A 9830-nucleotide genomic window follows, 5' to 3' on the forward strand; every position below is an offset into this window, starting at 1 on the left:
ACAATTGTAAAAACTTTCTGGCTATTTGTCAAATTCGAAAATTTTAGTCCGTTTTAACGTTGGTAAATTTGGTCAAATCTGTCTCACTAAATGTTCTTTTGTTTCCAAATTTTGTAGGGAGTACATTGTTCTTCGGCTGGCTTTGATCAGCTGCATCTATACAGAAAAAGTCGAAAGTTAAGTTTAATCCTACTTTATTCCTAAATTCCTTAAATCTTTCTTCAACAGGGTCCAAACAAAATTAATGTAATAGCTTTTTACAGTTTGTTTTTTTCAAAATTACATATTTATATGGATAGATGGATTGATGAATAGATAGATAGACGGACGTATGGATTGAAAAATATTTTTAGATAATTTGCTTAAACATTCAAAAGCTGTTTGTGTACAGCATGTTTACTAGAGCACTGGCCAATCATGTCACACCAACAGTGAACACACCCTTTCTGAGGAGATATAAAAGAAAGCAGCTTTCCATACACCTCTACATACTTCTCTTTATCATCCATCACTTCAGATAAACGGCGTCAAGAATGAACAATCTCTCTCTACTAATGCCATCAAGCTCCAAGATGATACAGTTCCTCTTCTTGTTTTGTCTTACCCTGGCTGCTGAACCTCCTTCAGACAAGCAGGAACTGAAGTTGGTGCGTGGTGGCTGTCCATTGTCCTGGTTTAGTTTTGGGGGTCGCTGCTACAAGTACTTTGGCTCAAGGAAGACATGGGGTGAAGCAGAGCTCCTATGTGTGTCAAAGGGAGGCAACCTGGTGTCCATCCACAGTCAAGAGGAATACGATTTTGTCAATTTGCTGATCAACAGATTTGATCCTACTCAGAGATACACCTGGATTGGACTCACTGATTTTCATCGAGAGGGAGGTTGGATATGGTCTGATGGGTCCAAATACAGATTCTCCATTTGGAGTAAAGGACAACCTGACAACTGCCTTGGAAATGAACACTGTGTACACACCAACTTTGGCAACCAGTATTACTGGAATGATCACATTTGCTCAGGAAGATTTGCTTTTGTCTGTGCATCTCGTACAGTTTGCCCTTAGTCACTACAAGCATAAAAACTAGAAAAGCAATATTAAATGCTTTATATTTGTTAATTAGTTTTTTCTGTTTAAACTGAACCTGTTTTTATCAGTAAAAGCTGAGATAAAGCCAACAATATGGCAATGCGACTGATTCTACTGTAATTTCTGTTAGAAATACTTTGATATGACCTTCAATGTAAAATAAATGTCCATCTTCAAATGCTGTTTTTCTGTAATTCTTTGGTCCAATTCTTCTTTCTAGAAATAATAAGAATATTACAATGACTCAGATGTAACCGATACCACTAAATTACAGAAATAAAAAATCAGTACATCATATTTTTATCCTTAGAGTAATGGCTCTCTGAGTTCTTCTTTTGAACTATTACATTTCTTCCACTCATACAAAATATATTTTGACATGGTTTCCTTGAACATTTGAGGATTGACAAGAACTGTAAAATAAAAATTTAAGTAAATTTAAAGCATTAAAATATTTAACTTATCTATTTTAATAGAAGAGAAATGTGTTCCAATATTTATTTCATTCTGTACCTTCTGCAGATACATAGTAATGTGTCGAATTGTCAGAAAAGAACATGGAGTACTTACAATAGCTGCTTTAAGTAGGAATAATTTGTGGATTCAAGGTGGATTTGACCTTGAATCAACAGCAAATCCAAAAGTGTTCCATCTAATAGAAGACTGAAGCTCTACAGACAACAGTTTTTATATGGCGAAGCTATAGTAACTAAAAAAGATAATAAATAGTAAAAAAAAACAAAAAAAACTGATGATTAAAAAAATGTGTGCAGGAATCAGTACATATTTTTCCCTTGATCCTCTGTTTGTGCATGCTCATATAATCAGAGAACTTATGACTCAATCGATAGGATTGCACTTATTCCCATTCTTTAGAGCAAGCCTAGTTTTGTTATTTTATCACATTTTTTTCATCTGTAATTAATCACAACTCAATCAGATCTTCCCATGCAGCATTTTTAACTTGAAATATTAATTTCATGAGTCGTTTACTAATCTGCATTCCCTATGTCATACTGCCCTCTGCGTCTTTTCAGAAATACTGATCTTGATTTAACAGGATGTTTAGGTGGGTTTTGAAATGGATTTTTTCCTGTTTCTGTCCAATATGTATTTTCTTGAAAACCATAAAAGGATCCTCTGGACATCATTTTGATGGGATGTTCCTGGAGAACAAACCCTGGTCATTAAATCTATTGAGAATAAACTATATGACATGATAAAGAGGAGCTGGCTGCATTTTAATGGAACAAAATGAAGCTAACAGTGTTCTCAAGTAAAATAAACGTTGAAGACAAAACAGAGAAGAGATTTGAAAAGAGACATGCTTTCACTGAAACTGCAAGAAAGGATTAAGGTTGGATTGTTGCATTTGGACATGGAGGAAAAGAATCTTCTTTTGCATCACCATTTTTTCTTTCTCCAATAGGAGATTCTAAAATAAGTGAAATGGATAAGAACAGGAGGAGATGTAAACATATCAATGAACAGGAACAATTCTGGGCCGAGCTCTCACCAAAAATGGAGAAATGGACTTATGCAAACTTATAGAATGAACCATCTGTTGTTGCTGATGAAGGTTCTCAGTCATCCAGGTCATAGTCATTCCGTAAAAATTCAAAAAAATATCAAATATAAAAAAAGCTTTCTCAATTCAAATGTCTGGATCTGCAGTGAGTTTGAGTCTTATATAGACAAAGCCTTGTATCGCTTGGAAACATGCAAATGGTAACCGATGAATGGGTCGTTTGGTTCCATCGTTAGCCTGTAACATCTGAAACACGTCTATGATTCTGAGGGTCGGTCGTTAAAGGGAGGGATTGCCGTTAAGGGAGACAATCCCCCCCTTAACGGCAATCCCCCCCTTTAACGGGGTCCAATGGACCTCGAGGGCTGGAATTGAGGAAGCCTGTTCTAGTCTATGAATCCATCTGCTGCTGACAGCATATTTTAAAAAGTTTATCGTACTGAACTTAAACTTTAACCCTCAGAAATGTCTCCTAATCACATTTATTGATATCTGCGTGTTTGTAATGCGGTGAATATGAGTTCAGAATAAGGTAATAAGGTAACCTGTATCAACATGTCTTAATATGTGCTTGTAAAGGATCAAATACATCACCAGGGTCTGGGTGGAAAGATACATTTCAATGAAAAGGATGCTGACCTTACAGACTCACTACCAGGGCGTGATAGCCGAAATCCCCAAAACAATACAAAGACTTAAAGGCAACAGAAAAAATCCCAACATAAAATGAAAGCAAACACCAAATAATATTGTTTCCAATTTTAATATATTATTATAACATTTCCTAATAATATATAATCAAAACAATCTTTCTGATTTAATTAGTCACAGTTATAATAATTATTTGTTTTATCCAACACCTTACTAAGTTTCTTATGGCTTTATGTCTGCATTATGTCTTCTGTGAAGACTTTGTGTTACACTTTACTGTATAAAAAGGGTTTATACACCATTTTTTTATTTATTAAGATCAGTCAATTAGATTGAATTGATAGGTTTATGATCCTTTTAATTAGCTATTACTTTTATAGCAAGAAGAAATTTAGACAGATAAAGTCAAATGTTTCATTGGCTTTATCTTATTGTTACTAAGATAAACCTAACCTAGATTTACCTGGGAATAACCAGGAAATATCCTGCCAATATATCGGATATGTATTAACTGTTAACAAGCCTATTATGAATGATTAAGATTATTTCCAACACTCATTAACACAAACATGATCAACGCCCTTTCTGAAGAACATAAAGGAGAGCGGGATCCTTCCCTGCACATAAACTCCAGGAAGAATCTACAAAAATCAAAGACATCAGACCTTAATATGATGTTTTTGTTCATTTTGTTTGGTCTCTCTCTGGCTGCTGTGGCTCCTTCAGACAGGCAGGAGCCGAAACTGCTCCGTGGGGGCTGCAACAACTTTTGGTACGACTTTGAGAACAGCTGTTACAAATACGTTGCCACATTGATGACCTGGGCTGATGCAGAGAAGCATTGTGTGTCCCAGGGAGCCAACCTGGTTTCCATCCACAGTATGGAAGAAGAGAACTTTGTGAAAGACCTGATCAAAAACTTTGATCCTGCTGAGGGGGTCAATTGGATCGGACTCTCTGATGCTCAGCAGGATGGAACATATTTCTGGACTGATGGTTCTCCATTTGATTTTAGTTTTTGGTATCCAGGAGAGCCAAACAATGCAGGGGGAGCTGAACCTTGTGTTCACACCAACTCAGGCACAGACAAAAAATGGAATGACATTGTGTGCGCAAATAAATTTGCCTCTGTTTGTAAGGTTGATCAAGTTTGTCAGTAGCTTCTGACAATAATTTGTAAACCTGCTCAGTTGTTTTAAATGTGCTGATAAAAATAAATCAACTTAAACATGTCAATATAGAAAATGTCTATATTTTTGTGCAAACATTTCTGTTTATGCATTCGAAAATCTTTTAAAAAACCTTAATGTTTTTAAAAATTAATTAATTAAATCCTTTCCTATTACAAACAATATAACCTGTAAAAGAGATTATTCAAAATGTGTGTTGCAAAAAATATTAAGATACGTTGATCTGTCCAGTTTTTTTAATTTAAAATGTAAAAAATATGTTTAAAAATAGCATAAAAGGATGTAGCTGGGTCAGTGTATAATCCGTGTATCATTAGTTTTTTCGTTTTTCAAATTAAAACTAAAAATTAAAAATGCAAAACTACACTTGTTTTCTCACTATTTGTTTTTTTAAAACAAAACGGGAAAAAACAGAAAATGAGCCGAGTTTAAATGCCTTTAATGTGTTTAAGTTGGCTTTAATTATCTTAGTGCCTAAACGCTCACAGGCAGTCCAAAACAAAACTGTTTAAAACCCTAAGAAGGAAATAAATTGTTATGTACTTGACATGTGTGTGTAATGTGTAATGGCTTTCTTGATTGGGCCTCTTGTCCTTCTGAGGAACAGATATTAAATATTATAGTCCATTTATGATTATAAAAGATATGACTCCACCTTATCTCTTTTGAGATAGTGAAATAAGAACAGATAAAGCTGATACAAAAATCATCAGCATTTCCAGGAACAAAACAAGGAAGTCAAAATAGACTAAGGCCCCGTCCACACGAAGTCAAAACGAACACGAAACGCTGATATTTTCCAAAACGTTTGCCGTAAAGACGGAGACGTAAAATAAATATGAGCGTCCACACGAACGCATGAAAACGCTGCAAAATGTATGCCAGGCCTGTAAGTGGCGCTGTGGTGCCAAAGCAAAAATAAGCGACGAAATGTTGGGCATGCGCACTAACATTTATACATGGTTGCCCTGCGGGTCCATTTTCGTGGTTAAGTCAAATTCAGGTGCTGAACTATGTGGTCGATATTGCTCTGTTCTTCCTGGAGATATTCCAGAAGAAGAAGATTCTGTTGTAAGCCCGACAGCAGGGTGAGTAGCATTAGCAGCAACGGCGCCATTGTTGTTGTGATACTGTGTCGCGCATGCGTGTTTAGAGGCGACGCTATGAAGCATGCGTGTAAAAAAAAAATGCGGTTAGAGCGTAAAGATGGAAACACGAAAACGGCGTTTCGAAATCTTCCCACTCTGAAGGCTGAATAAAAAAAAGATCGTTTACAGACCCCCGAAACGCCGGCTTCGTGTGGATGAGAGGCTGGTTTGGTGAAAAATTTGTGCGTTTAGGCCAGGGTTCGGCTTCGTGTGGACGGGGCCTATTATTCATCTGGCAAGAGTGTATTGTTTTAAATTTACTTATTTTTCCAAAATGATCAAAACAGAATTTTGGTAATTAACTGGGAAGTTTTGTGTAAAGTGTTTAATATTAATTTTAAAACAAACATTGACAAACTGATGTTCATGTGCAGATGAACATCATAACTGTAACGCTGACCAATCCCTTTCGGAGGGATTTAAAGGCAAGAGGCTAATATCTCAGCAGGATCATTTTCAACATACATCTTTAAAGATAAGCACCAGTAAGAAATTATATAAAGCTCCAAGATGATATGGTTCATTTTCTTGTTTGATTTCTCTCTTGCTGCTGAGACTACTTCAGGGTCTCTTTCTAAGGGGCCTCATTCAGATGGACAAAAACTAAAGCTGATACGTGCGGCAATTCACACATTCTGGTTCAATTTCAAGGGTCGCTGCTACAGGTACTTTGGCACAAAGGTGACGTGGGGTGAGGCAGAGCTCATCTGTGTGTCAGAGGGAGCCAACCTGGTGTCCATCCACAGTCTGGAGTGCAACAATTTTGTAAATTATCTGATCAAGAACTTCGATTTTACTCAGTCAACGACCTGGATTGGACTCACTGACCTGCATCTAGAAGGTGGATGGATATGGTTTGATGACTCTAAATACAAATACTCCCTTTGGCAAAATACCATGTGTTATACCAAATGTGACCACTAGGGGGAACCTTACTCCCTTGGTATGTAAGGCAGAGCATTGTATGAGAACGGCAGTTATTCAATACAGTTGGACAGAAACGTACGCCAGTTGTCTCGTGTTTTTCTTCAACGTTTATTTTAATCACACAACATACAGTTGCCACAGTGACACCCAAAACCCGTTGGATTACATGCTGCAACTATGCTCTTCGATTTCCACCAGCCAATGAACTCTTTGTAAGCAACTGTAATATTGCGTTTTTGCTTTGAACTCTTTGTGACTTTAGAGTTCATATTTTACTGCAGCACATGCATGCGGAGTGAGCAAAGTTTATTACTGGCATGTGCAGTGCTATATCAACCTATTCACAAATATCTGGATGTGCTTCTCCTACAGGTTTGATTAATGATTGTTCCACAGCAACCTTTACTCTTTATGGGACCAGCTAACCCTCTGTGGAAATACCTTTATAGTTCCTATGGTTTGATAAATAAACATTAGTATTCTTACTAAAGACATAGCAGATTCGTTGGTAAGGCTTTTTCTGTTGATTTGGAAGTCCCAACTCACACTTATCAAAATAATTTTTTCTTTCTTTAGGGCCCTGTCACACCTTGACAATTTAGACCGGCATACGGAAAACCTGGCAAATACATCGGCATACGTTGGATACGTTTTGGGTACACTTTGTATAAGTTATGAGCACGCTGAAGTGCACTGAAACACGCTGAAACACGCTAGCACAAGTCAGCATACAGTGAGTACACCGAGAAATTTTAAGCATGCTCAAAATTTTTGGACATATGTCAGCATATGCTCACATGTTACAAGCAGTTGTGTGATCGGTGACTTACATTAAGTGTATGTTACTTATAAGTCATGGTGTCCAGCTTATTCAAGACCTATGAGCAACGTGTGTATAACTTATGCCAGATTCATTCACCCTCTTCTGGAGTGACAGCAGCAACTGGTCCTCATCCTGGAGATGCCTCTCCTTGCGCTGTGGGGATTGTTGGGATCCAGAGGTTTGCCCTCCAAAGGGCAACGTGGATCCCTTCCTGTGGGCTTCTGTTACTGTTGGGATCCAGGGGGTTGCCCCCCAGAAGGCGACATGGATCCCTTTCTGTGGGTTTCTGTTTTTCCTGTTGCGATCCAGAGGCTTGCCCACCAGAGGGCGCCGTGGATCCTCTCCTGGGAGCTGGTGCTCAGCTGATTCCCATCAGCTCATGATTAAGCTCTCCCCATATAAGCTAGGTGAGCCGGATTGTTGTCCTTGCCATGGAAGCCTGTCAGAACCTCTGTTTGCCTGTAAACCTGTAAGTATAAACCTGTTAATCTGTAAACCTGAACCTGACTTTTATTTTATTTTCTATTTCCTGAGTCTGTACTGTGTGTCTGTATTTTAGAAACCACACGCAAGCCATAGATCCTTAAATGCAGATAAATCAATTGAACCTTATTAAAGGAGTCTGCCTCTTCCTAGTGCAAGCACCTGAACATCCCTACAGTGTCCCGACCTAACACCTGAAGTGATTATTGCCACCCAAGTTCCATATACCGTCAGTCTATCATAAAACTTTATTAAGCGTAAACTTATGTTGTACAGTTTTTTTTATATATAAATTAGTGAGATTAGTTACATCTGAGTCATTGTAATATTATTATTTCTACAAGAGAATAGGATCAAAGAATATGACCAAGAAAAAAGGTAAAAACAACATTTGAAGATGGACCTTGTGGAAAATAAGATTTCCTTACTTTATCGTTTATTTTACATCGGTGGTCATATCAAAGTATTTCTAACAAAAATTAGAATCAGTCACATTGCCATATGTTGGCTTTTTCTCAGCTTTTACAGATTAAAAACAGGTTCAGTTTGAACAGAAACTCATTGTCAAATATAAACAACATAGAGCATTTTTCTAGTTTATATGCTTTTTGTGACTAAGGGCAAACTGTGCGAAAAGCACAAACAAAAGCATATCTTACTGAGCATGGGGAATCATTCCAGTAAATGATTGTGTTCATTTTCAATCATCTCGTCGTCCATACTACTATGCTAACGCCACCGCCACCAAGCTGCAATGATTTGCCGCGAATGAATACCGCCGAATCTGTCCATTCATCTTGTAGTGGTGCGTCAAAGGCAACGTAGATTCCCATCCAATTAGATTGAATTTGGTATTGATGACGTGAAAAATAATAACGGTAACTCCATTGAAATGATTCAAAACTAAAGTAACGAGCCAATTTTTAAAAATGTAAGGAGTAGAAAGTACAGATATTTGTGTAAAAATGTAAGGAGTAGAAGTAAAAAGTCGCCGTAAAAATAAGTAGTAAAGTAAAGTAAAAATATCAGAAAAGTCTACTTGAGTACAGTAACGAAGTATTTGTACTTCGTTACTTCCCATCTCTGGTGGATGGACATCAGGTTGCCTCCCTCTGACACACATAGGAGCTCTGCTTCACCCCACGTCACCCTTGAGCCAAAGTACTTGTAGCAGCGACCCCCAAAACTAAACCAGAACAATTGACATCCACCACGCACCAACTTGTTCCTGTTTGTCCGAAGGAGGTTCAGCAGCCAGGGTCAGACCAAACAAGAAGAGGAACTGTATCATCTTGGAGCTTGATGGCATTAGTAGAGGGAGATTGTTCATTCTTGATGCCGTTTATCTGAAGTGATGGATGATAAAGAGAAGAATGTAGAGGTGTATGGAAAGCTGCTTTCTTTTATATGCCCTCAGAAAGGGTGTGTTCACTGTTGGCGTGAAATTATTGGCCAGTGCTCTAGTAAACATGCTGTACACAGAAAATTAGGTTTTGAATGTTTAAGCAGTTTATCTCAAAATGTGTTTCAATCCATCTATACATCTTTTCACCCATCAATCAATCCATTCAACCAGGAGTAGACCCTATATACTGTATATATTAGGGGTGGAACAGTTCACAAAATCCATGGTTTGGTTCGATTCACGGTTTCGTGGTCATGGTTTTCGGTTCGGTTCGATTCGGTATATGTTGATGGTTACACCGAAATCCCATACAAATTTATGAAATTAATGAAAAAATCCGCCAAAAAATAATGGATTGTAATTATTTTTAAAAGATCCGGGGAAACCCTGGATCATTTCAGCATGTTTTGCTGCTTTGTATTTAATCATCTCGCCCATGCTCTCTACCATCTCCAAGGGACTCAGAGGGGAGCGGACGGGAGCCACAGTGGAGGCTGTAGGCTTTGCTTTGAGCAGCCGGTCTGGAGAGCAGCAGGGCGGAGCAGGGGTTGCTGACGGAGTAGGCCTATGAGGGATTTCGGGGTTAGCAT

The 9830-nt window shown here is 37.9% G+C and overlaps 2 protein-coding genes across 2 annotated transcripts; both read left to right on the top strand.

Moving 5' to 3' along the window:
* The first annotated feature begins 497 nt into the window (after positions 1-497).
* On the top strand, positions 498-1193 carry LOC119785938 (galactose-specific lectin nattectin-like). Its single transcript, XM_038288911.1, has one exon. It carries the CDS (start codon positions 534-536, stop codon positions 1059-1061), a length of 528 nt encoding a protein of 175 aa, XP_038144839.1. The 5' UTR covers positions 498-533; the 3' UTR covers positions 1062-1193.
* A 2639-nt stretch (positions 1194-3832) lies between these two features.
* Positions 3833-4492, top strand: LOC119785937 (lactose-binding lectin l-2-like). Its single transcript, XM_038288909.1, has one exon. The coding sequence runs from the start codon at positions 3834-3836 to the stop codon at positions 4422-4424; it is 591 nt and encodes a 196-aa protein (XP_038144837.1). The 5' UTR covers position 3833; the 3' UTR covers positions 4425-4492.
* The last annotated feature ends 5338 nt before the right edge of the window (positions 4493-9830 follow it).

This window comes from Cyprinodon tularosa, unplaced genomic scaffold (genome assembly GCF_016077235.1).
Source record: "Cyprinodon tularosa strain WSP-4 unplaced genomic scaffold, ASM1607723v1 ctg26, whole genome shotgun sequence".
NCBI lineage: Eukaryota > Metazoa > Chordata > Actinopteri > Cyprinodontiformes > Cyprinodontidae > Cyprinodon > Cyprinodon tularosa.

Bases quoted from the DNA above. Each gene is read 5' to 3' on its own strand.
- LOC119785938 (XM_038288911.1), top strand. From the start codon at position 534: ATGAACAATCTCTCTCTACTAATGCCATCAAGCTCCAAGATGATACAG.
- LOC119785937 (XM_038288909.1), top strand. From the start codon at position 3,834: ATGATCAACGCCCTTTCTGAAGAACATAAAGGAGAGCGGGATCCTTCC.